The sequence below is a fragment of the Dunckerocampus dactyliophorus genome, chromosome 11 (genome assembly GCF_027744805.1).
Source record: "Dunckerocampus dactyliophorus isolate RoL2022-P2 chromosome 11, RoL_Ddac_1.1, whole genome shotgun sequence".
Taxonomy (NCBI): Eukaryota; Metazoa; Chordata; class Actinopteri; order Syngnathiformes; family Syngnathidae; genus Dunckerocampus; species Dunckerocampus dactyliophorus.
The window spans coordinates 9,787,541-9,808,152 of NC_072829.1; the positions used below are offsets into that span (position 1 = coordinate 9,787,541).

At 40.6% G+C, this 20,612-nt stretch overlaps 1 protein-coding gene across 8 annotated transcripts in view; it reads left to right on the top strand.

The window, feature by feature from the left end:
* The window catches only part of diaph2 (diaphanous-related formin 2), a 471,153-nt gene that overhangs the window by 311,696 nt on the left and 138,845 nt on the right, over positions 1-20,612 (top strand). For 6 of the 8 annotated variants that reach the window (XM_054792014.1, XM_054792019.1, XM_054792018.1 and 3 more), the window contains one exon: positions 899-1,022. In XM_054792014.1, the coding sequence (XP_054647989.1) occupies positions 899-1,022 (124 nt within the window). Of the gene's footprint in view, positions 1-898; positions 4,287-20,612 lie in introns of all 8 variants that reach the window. The other 2 variants (XR_008572895.1, XR_008572894.1) reach the window with 2 other exon arrangements.

Sequence of the window (20,612 nt, forward strand, 5' to 3'; positions counted from 1 at the left end):
GTACCTCATCTTTGATGTGCTACGTTGGACTTCCTCCAAGCAGTCAGAATCAGGGAAGTCCAACAATAAAAGACGTCTGTCTCAAGCCACACAACCCACTTCTGGCCTTCAAAATAAGAGCGCTTTGAGCTATATCCTGTTTAATTGTGTTAACAAAATAAGGGTGTCATAAAAAAATAGGTTACACCGACATTGAGGCAGAAAACAAAGTACACTACTCAAAAGTAAATGTATTTTGTGAAAGTGTACTCCTGTAGAAAGAAAATTCATATCATTTATATTCAAGTTGAATGCTTTGATATTTATGTACTGGTTGAAAATAGCCCTGGAAGAAATTCAGAGTAAAGTTGATAAAAAGTTCATATGATGAAACAATTCATGGAAAAGTTCAGACATTCCATCCAAAAAGAACTGTGGTTAGCACCCTTATTCACTGTAAATCATGCAAACTTTCATGACCCTGCCTTTTAAAAGCATCAGAATCGAGAATCGCTCGGAGCTGGAATCGAAACAAGGAATTGGAGTCGGAACCGGAATAATTCAAATTCAAACGATGCCCAAACCTACAAATAAGTTAAATATATAAATGTGTGGTCTTATTTAATATACAGTAATTGTTATACTTTCCTCCTCAGTTCATTATTAATGTGCTCTGAAATATACTTTTTATACACAAATAATAGCAATAACAACAATTATAATAATAATAATAACAATATTAATAGAATTAATAATAATAATGTATTATATGTGTGTTCAAAGACGATTTAAAGGAAATAAACATACATTTGCTTAGGTAGACTTTTTGTAAAAGTGGGCCACAAATTTAATAACTATGGGAAAATGTTATGAGAAGCTCAGCACTAATTCATGCATTATATATTTTTTTTTTCTGCAGTGTCTGCTGAGATCCTCAAAAGCAGTCTGACCACCATGGAGCGTCACATTGTGCGGCTGGAGAATGACATTGAGAACTTCCCCAAAACTGACGACGTGCAAGATAAGTTTGTGGAAAAAATGTCCATATCCTTTTCTGTGTTGAAAGCGTGCGTGGTTCTCCCTCTTTATTAGGGATAGGTACCGAATTTGGTATTTTTATAGACATCGACCAAATTTGGTCGGTACTGCAGATCACCGACTCACGTAAAATCAAAAAGGTGCCATGTTTTGGTACCTACACAGCCGTCTCGGTAGCGTTTCATGGCGCTGCTCCGAACAACATTACATTCACAGGAGAAGAAGACCAAGCCAGAGGGAGGCTGAAATAAGTCTTATTTTTAAAACCTGCTTGTTTAATAAATGTCAAAGTTGTGGAAGAAGACACTTATAATATGTAACGCAGCCTCCTGGTGTGAACAAACGACCAAACAGCCATACAGTACAGGCCAAAAGTTTGGGCACACCGTTTTCTTGATTTTCATGACTATTTACATTGTAGATTCTCGCTGAAGGCATCAAAACTATGAATGAACACGTGTGGAATTGTGTACTTCACAAAAAAAGTGTGAAACAACTCTTAATATGTTTGATATTTTAGATTCCTCAAAGTAGCCACCCACTGCTTTTTTTTTGATAGCGCTGCAAACGTTGGTGTTCTCAATGAGCTTCACGAGGTCGTCACCTGAAATGCTTTTCACTTGACTGGTGTGCCTTGTCAGGGTTACTTAGTAGAATGTCTTGCCTTATTAATGGGGTTGGGACATTTTGTATTTAAATAGTGAACTAAATCTACAAACATGTTGACTTCTTTCTATGCCTCTGACGGGAACCACAACCACAATAACCATGGAAGATGTCATTTAAACACACATTAAAAAACTCGAAACTGAAACCAGCAAAATGCACCAAAAAAGAGAGCTACATGTTGGTAGGTCTGCCCCAATTTTGAAAGTCCTCCCTGCCTCTAACGCCCCCCCGACAGCTCACCACGCCCTCAGGGGAGGCCCGCCCCACTATTTGAGAAGCACTGCATTAGACCGACGGCTTCTGCAAGGAAAGCTTCTCAGCTAATAGCATGTAGCTTTGTCTTCTTCTACACCAGGCGTCGGCAATCTGTAGCTTGTGCAAAAAGGCGATCCAAACAACACCACACGTCAAAACACACGTGATGAACAACATAACATATCTATACAAATAAGTATCTACGCAAAATACCCATGGCAAAATTACACCCATATAGTCCTGCTGCAAGGCATGCTGGGTAGCTTGTGGTACTCTCTCTCCCAACATTTTGCCATGTTTGTCGCATTTTTGCTTGACTGCTGGAGGTCATCAGGGAAGTAAACAAGGAGGGACGTTAACATACTCTTGATAGCCAATATTTTATTGTTCATAGCTCATATTGTTGTTGCCGCTGGACTACCCAGCATGCCTTGTGTCACCTGTAAATAGCAGTTTAAGTTACTAGTAGCACTTGATCTATGTTATGCGTTAACTTGCCGCGGATGTGTTTGTGTTTCGATGCACCGTGAGTAAGTATGTTGTTCTCTTTGATGGCCACCCATATACGGGCGGCCCCTCGGCCAAATGTTTTAACCCAATGTGGCCCGTGAGTCAAAAGGTTCGCCCACCCCTGTTCGAAACACTAAGACAGTCAATGACCACAGTCGCCCCCTAGCGTTAGTAGTGGTGTAGTTCACAGCAAAGAAGATTGCTTCGCTTTCATTTGGAGTTTGTATTACAGTACTTCAATTTGTAAAATAGTATAACTTTATTTATTTTTACTCCATCCTCTTCTGCTCTTTTGTTTTTAAACGTATTAACTTAATGGCCCCTCATCACATCATGTGTCCAGAAGTGAAAGGAAAGGAATCGGAGTACGTAGAGCTGGGGTTTAGTTCTAGTTAAGGTTTTTTATGTTGAAAAAATGTGATGCGATGATACAATGCAAACATTTGTTTTGATATATTTGTTCAAGTTTGTATATTGAGAGATAAATATCTGAAATTCCAATTAAATAATAATTAAAATTTACAACCACATGACCACACAAAGTCAGTACCGTTGAGTACCAGTACCGATTCCCAGGTACCAGGTATTGATACCGTATCTGATCACATGTAAAAGGTGCCTATCCCTACTATTTATATAGATGCGCACGGTGTAGAATATAAGGTCAAACTATGCATTGGAGTGGCAAAGGCGTGCTGTGTTTGTGTCGTCCTCGCCGGTAAGCACTTAAAGTCACTTGGTGTGATAGGTGGCACCCGAGGGATTTTAAGAGAATGGATCTGACTGCCTTGCTGTGTGAGATGTCGATCGGATCTCCCTCTTCACGTCTGCCCGGGTCCCTGGAGTGGAATCATGCCTGTAGCTATTTTTACTGCAATCCTGCCATTGCTGCCTGTCCCCCTGGGGAACTCTTTAATGGTGGCTCCAGACCCCCCTTCACCCACCCCCACCCCTCGCACCAACCCATCTATTGCCTGATTTCATCTCCTGGCCGGCCGCATGACCGTCTTTTCTCATGGCACCTGTCCTGTTTTGATAACGGAGTGCATCACTTCAACTCAACCACCCAAAATAGAATTAGCCCTGTGTCTCACTCTTTTTTTTTTTATAAGACAACAGGCATTTTTTGTACAGAAGCCAAATGTTGACCTTATTGCATGATTCGTATTGGGTGGCACTGGATAATGGAAGCGCTTAACACATAAACAATCTTTATTTATGTAATTAAAAGCACCGAGGCTCCCCGATGGCACTCTGCAGGCAGGAAAGCTTCTGTGTACCCTTGATGTCTGTATTGATTTCCCCAGCTCTCCTTGGAGAACTAGGGGTTTTGAGTGAGAGCAACCTGAGAAGTGTAGATGTACTGTAGCGCGGCCGTCCCTCACTGTCTGGAGTTTGTTCCTCCCTCGAGATTGCCTCAGAGAGATTGTCTGGTCGTGACCTCAAAGAGATGCTCTCTGATTCTTCCCAGCCTCCATGGCCATGATAAGCAGCAGTAAGAAAACACCTCAAATGTGTATTTGACTATATTCCTTCCCATTAGGGACATTAGCCAACCTCTGATTAGTTTGAATTTGAAAACATTTGTCCCCATTGAAAATAATGGAAATAATCTGACCCTGGGCGAAACCGTCTCATCATAAAATATTCACTGTATAGGTGTAACCCGCCCTGCTTCACAACACAGGACCTTCGCAATGGGAGACGGGAGCGCTGACCACACGGCCAAAAGCCCAGACTGTCGACCGCGTGTTGAGCGCAGCTCTGAAGGCAGAAGGAGTGAGGTTTACCAAAGTACACATGCACAGCTTCACAGGCTGGCATCCATTACATAGGTAATGTTTTAAGATTCTTGGCAAGCATACAATTGTGATTATTTTATATTAATTACCAAGTGCCTTAGTAAAAATGGCATTCATCCACAAAACTGTAATGCCACACATTGATATATTGCTTTTTTGTATACTATTTATAGTTTGTGTAATTGTGACATGATGATGGTGGTGGATTAGGTCGCTTAAGTCCCCACTGCAGGCCCAGGTTCAAAATGCTCCGCCCACCACTGGTAAATAGACCTCTAAAGTCAATGGCCATGCATGGTAACAAGCATCAAAGCATTCACTTTACATTTTAACGGCTTTTTACAACACTTTGTACGACTTTGGAGGTTGTGGCAAAGAATAATTAATATTCTTATGATTCTTCATTGAGGTTTTTTTTTCTTTTTCTTGTTGCTATCCTGACAAATTGGTGCACAACTGCAAAGGATGAAAGCTTGTTCTCTCGCTTAGCTCCCTGGAGTGTGTCATTTACATATCATCACCTGTGTGTAATAACAGCGGAAAAACCTAGTGTGCAATTATCACTACCGCTGTAAGGAGGCTGCTTTTTTAATTTATTTTTTTTACTTTGACTGTTGTCTGTGAGTTTGGAATTTGGTGGTATTTTCTTTGATGTTGGGAAAACAGGTTGATTTTCTCTTGTAGTTAGTTGGGTTTTGAGCAGTTCTCCTGGGTGTGCCACTCAAGATAATAGAGGAAGATGCAGAGCTGATTATTTGTAGCAAGGTTATGTAACCGAGTTGCGTTAGGTTATTTAGCTGAACATTAGGACATTTTCAGACATGCGTATGTACACAATTTCTGGTTGAGTCAAGGTAATCGTGCCTTATTTCTACTGAATATTGGTATGCGGTCATGTATAAATTAGGGCACTTCAAATCCCATTTATGGCGCCCCCTATGGATTAGGCTCAAAATGCTTTGCAAGACATGCTAGTGCACATTTAATACAGATGTCTACAAAGTTTTATCATCATTAGACAAATGCTCAATGACTAATGTACAATTAGTCGTTTCGTCCCACTCGCCACTCATTCCCCGGCAAATACATTTTGCTTGATTTGCATGTTTGTTGACAAATCTTGCTGAAATGTTACACACATGTGCTTGGCAGTCTCCTAACGGTCTGTACCAAATTTCTTGGTGATTCGGTTAAACGCTGAAGTTACAGTGGGTATTTTGTAGAGCGCATTTAGCTGTGTGAGAAATTTCAAGTCCATTCCACCAACTGGGTGGGTTTAATAACAGTGCTACCATGTGGTGTGTTTTGTCAGAAAAATAATAGCACACGCAACACAGCAGGGGTGCATGTTTTGATAGATGTTCACCCTTTTGTGTGCAGCGGTTCATGAGTAGAAGAGTTAGTACATAGTAATGACTTTCTGCACATGACCATTAAACATACAGGAGCTCGAATGAATCATAGTTGTTAGTTTCCACTTCTTCTGGAAAGATTTCAGCGGTGAACTCACTTAACCTCCAAAATTTTAGGTTTTATCCCCTGAATACCCGAGAACATGAGTCATCTGGTGTGCTTGTCTCCTGTGCTACAATATGCAAAAGCAAAGAAAGAAATACTGACAAAACGTAGATAAGAGAACCACTTCATTTATCTTTATTGATACATTTTTCTCTTTCCATTACCGTAATGTATGCAAATGACTGAATGGGCTGTTTGTTCAGCAGTTTAGTGATCTCCATCAGCGAGAATAAATGGGTGCCAACAAATGGGTGCTGCGGGGTTGAGGCACGAGTCCCCGGAGAGCCTTATTTCACCAGCGAGGCCGCGGCGGCCAGGAGCAACGGGGCTAAGAGCAGGACTCTGCATACTAGAATATTAATGTGAAGCTGAGGTGGCTCTGTAGGCATGATGATGAGAGGCCGGGATTGAACCTTGATAGATTCAAGGACATGTCCAATACGTCTTCAACGGCTAGACTAAATGTGCTAAACCCACCTCCCGCTATTTGGTTTAACATCTTATTTCCCACAAGGCCAGAGTCACGGCGCACCATTTCACAGCCAGTCTCCACATATTGAGTGACAAGGAGCTATCTTCAGGGCCTACTTTCAGCAACGTTATGTTAGATTATGTTAAAAAAAAGAGACCTTGCATTTTTTTAGTCTTAAACTATTCCGAAAAGGGTTGTGTTTCCATAGAAAAAATCGCTGTGTTGTCTTGAATTCAGGTTAGGTATATTTTATGTCACTGAGCTTCCATTGGATGGAGTGATGTCATGAGTACCTTATAAGCACATTTTGAACTGGAACTCATTCAGCAAATTGACCTTACGTCTTTGAGGATTGTCTGAATCAGTTCAGTAACTCTATTTGCTCTTACATGTCATAAAAATGTGATTGAACACATTTTAGTTCAAGTAGCACTTTGCATTTACAAGTACACAGAACAGCTTCTCGGTCCCTGTGTTGGTTGGTGTTACTTTAATGTCTAATGCAAGGGTGTCCTTCCACTGAAGACCACATACAGAAAAAGGATGCTGGCACAGTAATCCCTCGCCACTTTGCGCTTTGAATTTCATGGCTTCACGCTATAATGGTTCAAACATATATTAATTAATACATCATTACTGTTTTGTGGTTGAATACGGTCTATTATTAGTAAAAAAATATATATATTTAAGAAAATCTGATGTATTTTTTGCTTAAATTAAACATTACCAAGCTTTAAAAATGGCTAAAACAAACTAAAATACAAATAGAAGGCATTGAGAAAACACGTGCAAAAACGGTGATAATATTTTGTATTTTACACTGGTCACTAGGTGTCAGCAATGTTACACCGATGAAACAATAGCCACCGCAGGAAGTACTGTACACAACAGGAAGTAAAGAAAGAACAACAATTAGGTACTGTCCCAATGCTAACATGTGTGAGTCGATAGTAAGTCGTATTTATGTTGATCTGTCTCATTGCTCTGACTATGTCTGTCTACGATATTGGGTAATAATGACTCTAAAGGTTTGTGTTCAACTTTGGAGGTGTTCAGTTTTGTGTTACTGTCGGAAAAGTGTCAGCATTCCCTGCCATCCCAACACGCTCCACTCATGTGAGCGTTCCCAAATGAATGTCTTGTTAGGCTGTGACATTGGGCCGTATGTAACAGCTCCATTAGCCAGCAGACGAAGCCAAATGATAGGCCCATGGGGGGTGTGGCACTGGAGCAGAGAAAGTCCTCTAGGGATGTAGCCCGGCTCAAAGCGTTTGTTAGCGAACGAACAACTCATACAGCCCCCTCATGCCCTTTTAGTCCTGCAGGGTCTCCTTTGGGATTTGTATGTGTGAGGTCAAGACGGGGAGTTAACTAGGAATATGACTATTTTTCCATCTATGGATCCGTGGACCCATGCAGAAGATCTCCACTGACCGAGGCCTGTGATGGGTATTTATGCGCCAGCCTGGTGGCAGAAGCGCCAATGTGCACCTCATTACTTCCCCAAAGGGCAAGGGCTTAGCATGGCGTAATAGACAGAAGCCCAGTCGCCCTCATTTGTCACAGGCTCCTGGGCTTGATGCAAAGCCCCCCTTGAGCACTTGTTGCTTAAGTCTAATCCTGCAGTAGACACCGGGCACGCCGCTCTGCTTCACTCAGCCGTCCCCGCTCTCCCGTCGTCATGCCTCATGATTTCACTCTCATTGGATGTTTAAATGAAATCCCTGACTTAGTTGAATGGCAGGCCCATTGTTGGCACATCATTCCGTCGAAGGCATGTAAGAGACGGGGAAAAAAACGTGACTGGGGTTATTTATCTGGTAAATATGACCCATCAACGATTTTTACTGACAACATTTGCGGGTGGTTGAAGTTAAATAGGGCACCGACAAAGCCAAAAGACTGAATGGCACTTATAAAGATTTGTGCTCAAGTAATATCCATCCATACTCTTTCTAATAATACTACCACTATACAGTACCGTGGCTTCAGTTTGTTACTAAAGGAGTTGACACCATGTTATCTGCATCCATAGCAGACATTCATACGTTGGTGGAGAAAGATCTAGTGATACTTTGGCTTTCAATGACAATGACCTCCTTACACGTCTCAAGAAAATAGAGAAATCTGAGGTGGAAATGATTGTTTCAGAGGTCTCACATTATTGTATTGGAAGTGTAATGTCCAATTTGCAATTTTGGGGAAATTTGTAGGCCGTGGCCAGCAAGTAGAGGAAGTAGGGTATCACGGGGATGGCAAGGGTGTCGTACTTATGGGGCAAGTGATTCGTGACGGCCACGTGCTTGTCACTCGCCCTCCGTTGTTAGCTTTTAGATTGTGAGTGTGGCTTGCGACTCATTAAGGCATGTACCGTGTGTGGGCATCGTATGAGGTACGAGTGGTGAAGCCCACTCACTTCGATTGCAAGATGGGCGTACTGGCTTCCTACATTACCTACGGCTATCGTGACCAGGAGAACCAGAGTGTACAGTGGGAAGAGCCGCCCGCCGTGGCCAGGTAAGGTGCATTAATGTCAGATACACTATGTGAGCAGCTGCCGTGCGTCCACGGAGGTCGGGAGAATCAGCGTGTACAGCGGAGAGAGCCGCTACCGCGGCTGGGCAATGTACACAATGTACTTTTAAAGTTGCGACACACGCATTCCTCCTCTGCCTTGCCCTTGCGACCTGGCTGCGTGCAAGTTTTTCTGCGTGCATGCAGAAAATAATTAGCATTCCTATTTTCTTCCCACGGGATTTGAAAATCCGTGCGGGCAATGTGCGTGTGTCTTGTGATTTTCCCCATTTTTGCACGTAGCCAGCACATAGGAGGACGTATGTCGAGATGTACAGTAACTCCCCCTTTAGCTTGGATGCTGGATTTTAGGCAATTCCTGACTAAGAACATATTGTGTGTATGTATCTTTAATGCTAATGAGCTGTGTTTGTCTAAGCCTGTCTCCAACAGTGTGTGTGTCTCAACAAGCGCTATTTTGCTATTATCTGTCCACTTTGTTAACATATACACTAGGTCCCCAACTTACGAACACCCGACTAGCGAACACTCGTGGATACGAACACAAGCCGACTGGTCTATATTTTATTTTATTTTGACTTGTAGTCGCTCTATCAGTATTTATACTGCTACTGTACATGCTTGACCAGTAGAGGGCACTATGACACTGCTAATGGGACCAACAGAGGAAGCCATTTGAGCTAATGAGACCCACAGAGGAAGAGTTAGACGCTGGGGAGATACAGTGTAAAGCTAAATGGAAAGCTAAATTGTACAACCCGGACAGAGCGTGTGATTAAAGTTTATGAAGAGTTAATAGGCCTGCTTAATTCTACACCACCCACAGAACACTACCTCTTTTAGAAGAGTCTAACGACGACGACGACTTGTCCTTTTTTTCAATAACTCCTCCTCCTCCACCATTACCACCACCGACGTATGCTCGACCACTCCTCTTCAAAGGTAAATAACATTTATCATTACGTATTATTATATCACTTTTATTGTTTTTTTCATTGATTATCCTCTTTTAATATTACTACTGCATCCAAACTCATATTTACATACATACACATATACTGTATATGTATACACGTACATGTAGTACCTATATCATTGGTAATATTACCTTTTCCCCTACTTAAGAACGATTCAACATAAGAACGGTCGTCTGGAACCAATTGTGTTTGTTATTTTTATGATAGGTTCATTTTGACAGTGAGAGACAGAATATCACCCATTTTTAAGAATTTATTGCATACTTTTGGTCAAAAATAAGTATTTGGCCTCCTGGACAAACAGTATGTTAATGTTTTGTAGAAAAGCCATTATTGACAGAATGTTTTTTATAGTTGGTGACAAGGTTTGTGCACTTTTCGGCAGGGACTCCTCCATGCAAACAGCCTCCAAATCAATCAGGTTCCGAGGCAACCCGAATTTTAAACTCCCTCCAAAGATTTTCAGGTGGATTCAGGTCTGGAGACTGGCTAGGCCACTCCAGAACCTTGATGTGTTTCTTCTTCAGCCTCTTTTGTTGCTTTGGCGGTGTGCTTATGGCCGTTTTCATGCTGAAACACCCATCCTCGACCCATCTTCAGCCCTCTCACTAAGGGGAGGTGTTGATCCATAACTCCATGCTCCCCTCAATGCCATCATGGAGTTGTCCCATATCCTTGGCTGAAAAGCCTGACGTTGCCATCACCATGCTTGATGGTGGGGATGGGGTTCTTGACGGTTGTACTCTGTGTTCTTTGCCCTCCAAAGAGAGCAAGTTGAGTTGAAATAGTTCTATTTTGGTATCATCTGACCACATCACCTTCTTCCAGGCCTCTTCTGAGTCATGCAGGTGGTTTTTGAATAGGCGGACCTTGAATGGGCTGGAGGATTCAATCCATGACGGCGTAGTGTGTTACCAAGCGTTTCTTTTGTGAAAAATATTGCCTTTTTTTCCAATTTGTTCTTTACACCCCCTAATGGTAACATGCTTGTTGCTGGTGTTGTTCTTATATTTGTTGGTTTAAAAAATATCTAATTTTAAGCCAGTTGCAACCAGTTTGTTAAATATATGCGGCACTTTTCCATTTTGTGACCCCTCCCGCTCAAGCATGACAAACTTGCACATAAACATGGCACGCGCCTCGTGGTGGCGTAGCAAGCAAATTGCACAGACACGAGTTGCATTCATGGACATTGGGTCATCACATAATTTAGACCTACGACCCGCTGAAAACAGCTCCCACCATTTGAGAATCACTGTTCTACAATATACAGGGTTTCATAATATTTGACTTTTTGTACAATAATGTCAAAGGCAAGATAGCAGTGATATCATGGCATTGCCTAGCACCCAATCATACTGTATGCATGTTATCCCGATGCTTCTAATAGCCTCTTATGTTATCTTTTACATGTTATCTGAGGTACGCAATGATATGCAGTGATGTATCAGCAGGAGTTATTGTCCTCTATTCATTTCTCATTGGTATTTCACCTGAGCGGCAGCATGTCTTAGCATTCACACAGAATATCTGAGGGAATTGCATTTTTATGTTGTTCTAGGACGGTGTTGTATAAATCCAAGGACTCATGGTATTGCACCCACAAGGCCACATGACCATAAAACAGCAACATTCGGAGTCTTTTTTGTGTTGCTGCTATTTGCTATCAGCTCAAGAAGACGCAGGGATCGCCAGATCTCCATGTCGGCAGACCCCTGCCTCCCCCATCCGGCTCTTATGTACGGCCCAACCAATGATAAGACTCATCTTATCGACTCCTTTTGCACGCTTGGAAGCAATTAAGCGCTTCATTATGCAGATTAAGTGTACTAATTGCCTCACGTTTGGTAATTGATTACAAGATACGTTTTAAAGCCGACGCTGGGCTCGCCTCCTTCCAAAGACCTTCCAAGAACTTAAAGTGCGCCGTTTGTGAGGAGATTAATGACAGCGGTAACACAGTCAGCCATGTCACCGAGTGTGTCACTTCGCACTCAACTTGGCAAGGTTTTATTTTCCAGGCACAATGGGAAAAGCTGGAAAGAGATCTCTAATTAAAATGAATGTGTGGCAGTCAGAAAGACTAACAATTACAAACGACAATCTGATGGTAGTCAACAGGGGAGTCTCCATTAATTGGCAAAATGAGGACCATCAATCACCCGGGGGGGGTGCAGCACAGGCTGTATCTTGTCAGAGTCACCAAGTGTGGGTGGAGCAGCATGATGCGCATCCCAGGGATAGAGTCATGTAGAGAGAAAACTCTCTCTCTTTCTCCCTCTTTCTTTCCCAACTCTTTTTCTCACCACACGAGGCTTTCAGTCTCCACAATTCTGACACTCTTTGTTTTCTTCCCCTCGTCACCATTTTCAGACAGAGGATTGGCTGCCATTCTGTGCCAGTCAAGACCAAGACAGGATTGTCAAAACACGTTGAGTTTCGGCATCGGGGAGGATATTCTCTGCTGATGACATTTGCCGAGAGGCTTGTAACTTCATCCCGTCGCTCTTCATTCAAGTCGTGACAAATACTGGCAGTGCAAACCTGGTTAATTTTGTTGTTTTAAAAACTATGGCTGTGTTCACAGCACAATTCCGATTTTTTTCAAATGCGACCTCAGCCCTCACTCGTATGTGGATATAAATCCGATATGTAAGCGATGCGACTGCACTATGAACGGTCAGGTCGCATATATCTGACCTATACGTCATCGAAAGGCGTGTATTGCCGTGCTTTCAGAGACTTTAAAGGTACTTATGGATGTAGGCAGTCATCCTAAGGCGCAGTTTATCATGCAAGACTTGGATAAAGGTACTCACCGATGTTGGCAAATTATTTTTAAAAGGTGTCAGTGAAACAGCTCTCGTGTCTCCGACATACACCCACACGAACCTTGGTACAGACGTGGCAGCAACTTGTCTACGAACTGCCGTAGCCAAAATTCTTGTCCTCTTTCTTCCTAATCTCCCACACAGAATCATTTGGTTGAGGAAAATAATGACTCCAGTTGCACAAAATCCTTGAAACTGCCACAAACGCATTAAGGAGAGTGTTTGTTGTGATGTTGCATATTAGCTTGGCTGTATTATAAATCACCCCACTACTTCAGTATACATACCTCAGGGATTAACATAAATCAATAAATTACTATGATGTCTTGTATTCTTTGTGATATGATTTGAAATACTGTACACTACCTATTAAAATGTACACATTAGGTGAATTTGAACATAGTATCGGATCGGTATTGCAGATACCAGAATGAATTTTACCCAGTATCGGCTCAAAGATGAAATGAGTGGTATTGTACATCATTGGAGCACACACTGCCGCAACTTCACTTCCGTAAACAAACGGAAATGTGAGTGAAGTCTTGTTTTTGCTCTTGCTCATGACTTTCCGGATGTTTTGCGTTCACAATACCAGGGCCCCTTTGGTTTGGTAATGTAACGACCACATAAAAAATCATACCCTGCAGTGTGAACGTAGCCCAAACATGAAATACTGACAACCATATTTGGAGTTGTAAGTTGTTGACTAGTTTTTTGTTACGGAGCAGTCACGTGACTCCTTAAAGAGGGGATAGACAGGGAAAAAATAAAGACCAAAGAGCAACAACAACAGATAGACTATTACTTAACTAAAAAGGGACAGAGAGACAAAAAAAACATAACACAAAATAGTACTTGCCTGAAGTGGGGACAGCCAGAGAAAAACAACAGCAACAACACACATCATCAGTCAATCAATCAAACTTTATCTATATAGGCTACTTTTGTGGTTTAAAAGGGGACAGAGAGATTGCAATAACAAAAAGCAACACCATCACTTTGTACTTGGTTAAAGAGGGGACAGAGAATATACCGAATGGAGCAAGACAATAAAAAGAGGGGACTGACAGAGAAGGCAATATAAAAAGATAACAAAAAGCAACAACAGCACCAATAAAATAGGCTAGTAGTTTAAGAAAGGACAGAGAGAAAAAGTGAGAACACGGCAAAAAGACAAAAAGGAGCAGTGGGAAAATGCAGCAATACCTAGTGATACTCGCCTGAAGAGGGGACAGACGAAGAGAGAAAACGCAATGGGGCATTGGAAAAAGACAACAACAGCAAGAAAACTGACAAGCCCTGTCTTGAAGAGGGGACAGAGGAAGAGAGAGAAGTGGACAGAACAATAAGAGAAGGCAACAACAGCAACAATAATAGGCGAGTACTTGGCTTAAGAGGAAACAGAGAGAAGAAAGAACAAAAGACAACAATAGCAACAACATCAACATAGGCTAGTACTTGCCTGACGAGAGAGGACAGAGAACAGAGCACCCCCGACCATTATGAGTTGATATTATATTATTTGTTCCTCATAGTGATGATTGAACCAGCCAAACACATCACGGACCTGTTAACAAGTGTGTGGACACATCAACTGAAGCAATCACTGGTCTGCATATCACTCTTGTTGTGGGCGATAGATCTCATTGTGTGCTTTGATATTGGCTCGACCACCACAGTGAATGTCTTGTTCCATTTGTGCAATCGCTCGCTAATGTGCTGTACTTTGCTATATTCATTACAGTCAGTGTCAAATGTGTCAAAGCAATAACATCTCAGGTGGTGGCCCATGCAGCCGATGGAGTATTCACAAGTCTTTTATCAAGGCAGCTAATAGGCCTGAACGTGGACGCAACTGTTATACTTGTGTGAGCTTTTTATTTACAATTATCATCCAATCAAGTGCACGGATGGATCGCATTACCAGGAGATGGACTTTATTTGTTTTGATGGATAACATGAGACAGCTAACAATAGATACTTATTAAGCTGCAAGAGAGAAAAGCTTGCAAAATGCATCAGGGAACTTACTGTGTTCAACTTTGAAGATTCTGTACAGTGCTCACAGGTACCCAGACCTGATGTGTCTATCTAAGCCCCTGTCATTTCAGGGGCGCAATGGGAGGAATGTGTGAAACACATCTCTTACCTGAACCAACAGCCGACCTTGAATTGACTTTCTGTGATGAAGATTTATGCTTGATCCCTGAGCTTTTTGTCTGATGCCTTGTAGAATTCCTTCCCAACCTATAAGAACGCCACAAGTGTCGAGACCATAGATCTCCTTTTCTGGTGCACTCCTATTTTCCCATCCCCATTTCTCTGACATGACATTCAAGGAGGGGGTACCTGTGTAGGTGGTAAGAAGTCATGTTGTGGGTTTAACTTTTTGTATGACTGATGCTAATGTTTGCTTTGAAATGCTTGTATTGCTTTTGAAATTAGAATTACTTCTCTCATGTACTCATCCACTGGCAGTGCTTTCCCTCATGTCCTCATCACCAAATATATTTTTCTCTGATGTTCTCATAACCACCTAGAATTGTTTTTCTCATGTCCTCGTCACATCCCATGACTTTTATCTCAGGTTCTCATCAACACCTACAATTGTGATGATAACAAATATAGCTCATAAGAGTTGAATGTAAGAGCTGAAATCTAGCAATCCCCATGGTTTTCTTGATAATAACCAAAATCACATAAGTTCTTACATGAATAGCTATAGCATGGGCAGTACAATAGCAGTTACAATGTAACTCGTATGAGCTATTTCTGTTGTCATTGTTATATTTGTCCAAACAAAGGTGCCTTTAGTTCTATCAGGCATTCAAATGAACAAGAAACTGAAGAAACAAGGGCTAATCATTTTTTCCATGACTGTATATTTTTCTCTCACGTTCTCATCACCATCTAGAATTATTTCCGTCATGTCCTCATTCACACCCCATGACATTTCCTCTGATGTCCCCATCCCCAAATATATATTGCTCATGTTCTCATCGCCACCTACAATTGTTTCTCTCATGTCCTCATCTCATCATATGACATTTCCTCTCATGGTCTCATCACCAAATCTGTTTCTCTCATGTTCTCACCACCACCTAGAATTGTTTCTTTCATGCCCTCATCTCATCATATGACATTAACACCCATTTCCACATGACCAAATATATTTTTCTCTCATGTTCACATCACCACCTAGAATTATTCCTCTTATGTCCTCATGACACCCTATGACATTTCTTCCCATGTCCTCATCGCCAAATCAGTTTTTCTCCTGTTCTCATCACCACCTAGAAATGTTTTGGTAATGTTCTCATCTCATTCCATGAGATGTCTTCTTCACCAAATATAGCCTTTGTTTATGTTCTCATCATCATCTACATTTGTTTCTTTTGCGAACTCATCACATCACAAAATGTGTTCTCTCATGTTCTCATCACCCCCTACATTTGTTTCTCTCATGTCCTCCTCACACCCCATGACATTTCCTGTCATGTGCTCATCACCAAATAGTCTTTTATCATGTTCTAATGACTATCTAGGATTGTTTCTTTTGCGTACTCATTGCATCACACTCTCATGTTCGCATCACCGCGTACATTTGTTTCTGTCATGTCCGCATCATGTCACAAAATTATTTTGACTACTAACCAAATAAGACAGATACATCTCATCACCTCACATTACTATTTCTCTCATGTCTTTATAACACTGCAGCTTTATCCTTCCAAGGCTAATTAATGCCCGGATAAAAAACCTAGTAAAAAATCTGGTTTTATATCAAACTAGGGAGGCACTATGGATCCATTCATCTGTCCACCGCCACATGCTCTGTCCCGTCCACCTTGGAGATTTAACATCACATTCAATCATCATAGGTCAAATATGACAGTGGTACCTTGGTTTTCCAGATTTTTCCCAGATTCAGTTTTCAACAAAAATATGTATTAGTTTTTGTACACTGTCTCGGTCAGACATTGCACCTAATTGCCTGCGTATCATTCCACTGAATCGAGTTGTCGCGTTATTAATACACTGTGTGAGTCCAGCTGTGTTTATAACATGTTTTTATTGCAAAATGTGCGTGTTTCAACTCCCACTCGGTAGTCACTGTCCCCCAGCTCCTGTCTATGACATCATCAGCGGTTGACTCTTAGCTAACTAACAGAGTTACACCGCAGGTCTCTGTTTTTTTTTATTGAGTACAGCTGCAAAATAAACCACCATGAGGCCAAAAAAAGTTGCAAGTGCGAGCATTTTGATAAGGAATTTGTGGGAAACACTGTTGTTGTGATGTCACTTCCTATGTGGATGGACTGATAGAAGCTCTGCACTGATCTCTTTGCGTTGAACTATGTCGGCACTTTTCCTCCCCACACATCTTGGCTATAATTGCAGATCTGTTTACTGACACCGTGAAAAAAAACAAGTTACGTCGAGTGCTGACAATCACTAACAAGTCAAGCTAATTGTTGCTAATGTCAGATCTTCAAAGGTGTTGATTACCAACGTTAGTAATGCCTAGAAAAAGGGCTTCTGCTTTTATTTCCGGCTCCGAAACTACAGAGGAGGAAGATATGGAAGGAAGACGGGAACCAGGTACATTCTTTAGTCATTCAACAGACTAAAGAAGCAGAACAAAAGTATAAGACATACAAAAACAAGTTGACAACTATCTTGAGAGTGTGTAAGAGGGAATATTATAGTCACGTACTAAATAAGAACAAAAATAACATGAGAGCAACTTGGGGCATCTTAAATAGTATTATAAAGAACAACGTTAAGAAAGCAGACTATCCTCCCTATTTCATGGTTGGAAACACTTACAGGAATGACATGAACGCGGTAGTTGAAATGTTTAATGAATATTTTGTAAATATTGGACAAAAACTGGAAGAGGAAATTCCAAAACAAGACACAATTGATGAAGGGATTGATATTATTGATAGGAATCTTAATTCTATGTTTCTCACTGCTGTAACCAAAAAGGAGATCACTGATATTGTTAACCATTTTAAGGCAAAAACATCAACTGATTGTCATGGAATCGAAATGGAAACAATTAAAAGGGTCATCAATGAGATCGCAGACCCGTTAACATATATTAGTAACTTATCATTTCAGACTGGAATATTTCCAAGCAAAATGAAAACAGCCAAGGTGGTTCCAATTTTCAAAAAAGGAGACAAACACCAATTTACAAATTATCGACCAGTTTCCTTGTTACCACAATTCTCGAAAATTGTGGAGAAGCTATTTAATAATAGGTTGGACAAATTTATTAATAAGAATGAATTATTGGCAAGTAGTCAATATGGTTACAGAGCCAACATTTCAACTTCTATGGCACTGATGGAAATCACGGAGGAAATCACTACTGCCATAGACAACAGAAGATGCGCAGCTGCAGTATTCATGGATCTGACAAAAGCCTTCGATACAATTAATCACACTATTTTAATTTCAAAATTAGAAAGGTACGGAATTAGAGGTTTAGTCTTAAATTGGGTTAAAAGCTACCTAGCAAAGAGGAAACAATTTGTAAAGCTAGGAGAATATACATCTGGGAGTCTACACAATACGTGTGGAGTACCACGGGGTCCATACTGGGACCAAAACTGTTTAACTTGTACATTAACGACATTTGCAAAGTAACTAACAACTTAAAATTGGTCTTATTCGCCGATGATACCACCGCTTTCTGTTCTGGTGAAAGCACACAAGAACTCATTAAAAAGGTCAAGGATGAAATGGTCATATTAAAGTCATGGTTTGACAAGAACAGATTATCTCTGAATTTAAGTAAAACTAAAATAATGCTATTTGGCAATAGTAGAAAGGACACGTACGACCAAATACAAATTAATGGAACGGATATTGAAAAAGTGGAAGAATATAAATTCCTTGGGGTTATAATAGATGAAAAAATGAGTTGGAAATCTCATATTAAATATATACAACAAAAGGTGGCGAGAAATATCTCTATATTGAATAAAGCAAAATATCTTCTTGATCAAAAATCACTCCACACTCTGTACTGTTCCTTAGTATTACCATATCTAACGTATTGTGTGGAGATATGGGGAAATAATTACAAAAGCAATCTTCACTCACTCACTGTACTGCAAAAAAGATCTGTGAGGATAATTCATAATGCCAAGTATAGAGAACATACAAACCCTTTATTTTTAAAATCACAGATATTAAAATTCGCAGATTTAGTACACTTTCAAACCGCTAGAATAATGTATAAAGTTAATAATAACTCGTTACCCAAAAATCTAATCAAGTATTTCTCAATCAGAGAGGAGAAATATGATCTTAGAGGAAAATTAAACCTAAAACATTTATATGCGAGAACAACGCTGAAAACCCACAGCATTTCCGTGTGTGGAATTAAATTATGGAACGGATTGAGTAAAGAACTCAAACAATGTACCGAGATGAGCAAATTCAAAAAACAATACAAGCAGTTGATGTTTGCTAAATACAAGGCAGAAGAGTCCTGATTGTTCTGTCAGGTTTGTTATTTTATTTTATTTATTTTTTTATTTTCTATTTTATTTTATTTTATTTTATTTTATTTTTTATTTATTTAATTAAATTTTATTTTTTATGTATTTATTTTTTTTTATTTATTTATTTATTTATTTATAATTTTCTTTGTTGTGTTTAAAAAAAAAAAAAAGGGAAAGGGAAAAAAAAAAAGCTTTGTTCTTATTTATTTATTTATTTATTTAGTATTGTCATCATTATTATCATTATTATGAATGTTCTCTCTTTTTTTGGGGGGGAGGGTTATCTCACCGTTATCTATTATGTGTTATCCTGACTATCACTGAAAACATGACATGGAATCCAGGAAGTGAACTACATGTACTGTACTAGATGTAGAATGGATGGGGGGTAGGATTAAATAAGCTTTGCTTCTTCCTGCTCCTTTTGGACATGTGGAACTGTCAAAGAATGATTCACGAGATGTATTCCATTGTAACCTTCATGTTCAAATAAACTAAACCAAACCAAACCAAACCACTACAGGAGCCAATTGTGATGTTGAATGACGTAAGGATGGAGCTAAAGAGCAAAATACATAAACACCATGAAGACGTGAACCCCCTTCTGATGAAAAAATGATGAAAAGGATTGCATTATATCGCAAATGATGTGCAGATTGGATGATTTGGAGCAGTCACCGCGCATCAACTATGTAATTGTGACTGGGCTTCACATAACGCACAGGTCTTACGCCAGTGCAGCTGACAACGGAGGAGGAGGGCAAGATGTTCTCCAACAGAGCAACAGGTGGCCAACTTTCTGGAGTCAAAGAGGCGGGAAGTAGATGTCAACAACATGGATACATGCATCCCGATGTCTGGCAAGAATAACAACACAACACCTGTAATCATCATAAAAGTTCAACAACAGGAAAAACAAGGAAGCATTGCTGAGGTAGAGGAGTAAGCTAAAAGAAACAAACGTCTACTTCAATGATCATCTCACAAAACACAGTGCTGACAGCGCCAAGACGCCACACGACTTAAGGAACCAGGAATCTACTTCAAGTTAAATGGAGGACCGGAGGAAGCCGAAGTACTTGTTGTCAAAGACATCAAAGAACTGGACAAATTGAAGGTTATATCACGTTGACTACAAGGAAATTAAAGACAAAACTCACCAAGGCTTGATGCAGAACGGAGTGAGTGTAACGGATGCCATCCTACTTGTATGAGGCAGTGCAAGTGTACGTTGGTAAACCTCACTCCCTCTGCCTTGAGAGCTGCGCTGAACACGTCCGGGCTTTTGGCCGTGTGGTCAGCGCTCTCGTCTCGCATTAAGATGGTCGTGTGTTCGAGCCCCGGTGTGGGCAGTGCCAAGCAGGGTGGGTTACATCAGCATCCTCAAGTTTTTGTTTTTTTATTTAATATTTAGCTAACAGAAATGTATTCTTATTTATTATTAACAATTTAGTCATTGTTTTAACTCCTATTTGCTTCTTGTTTTTTTTTTTTTTAACACCATC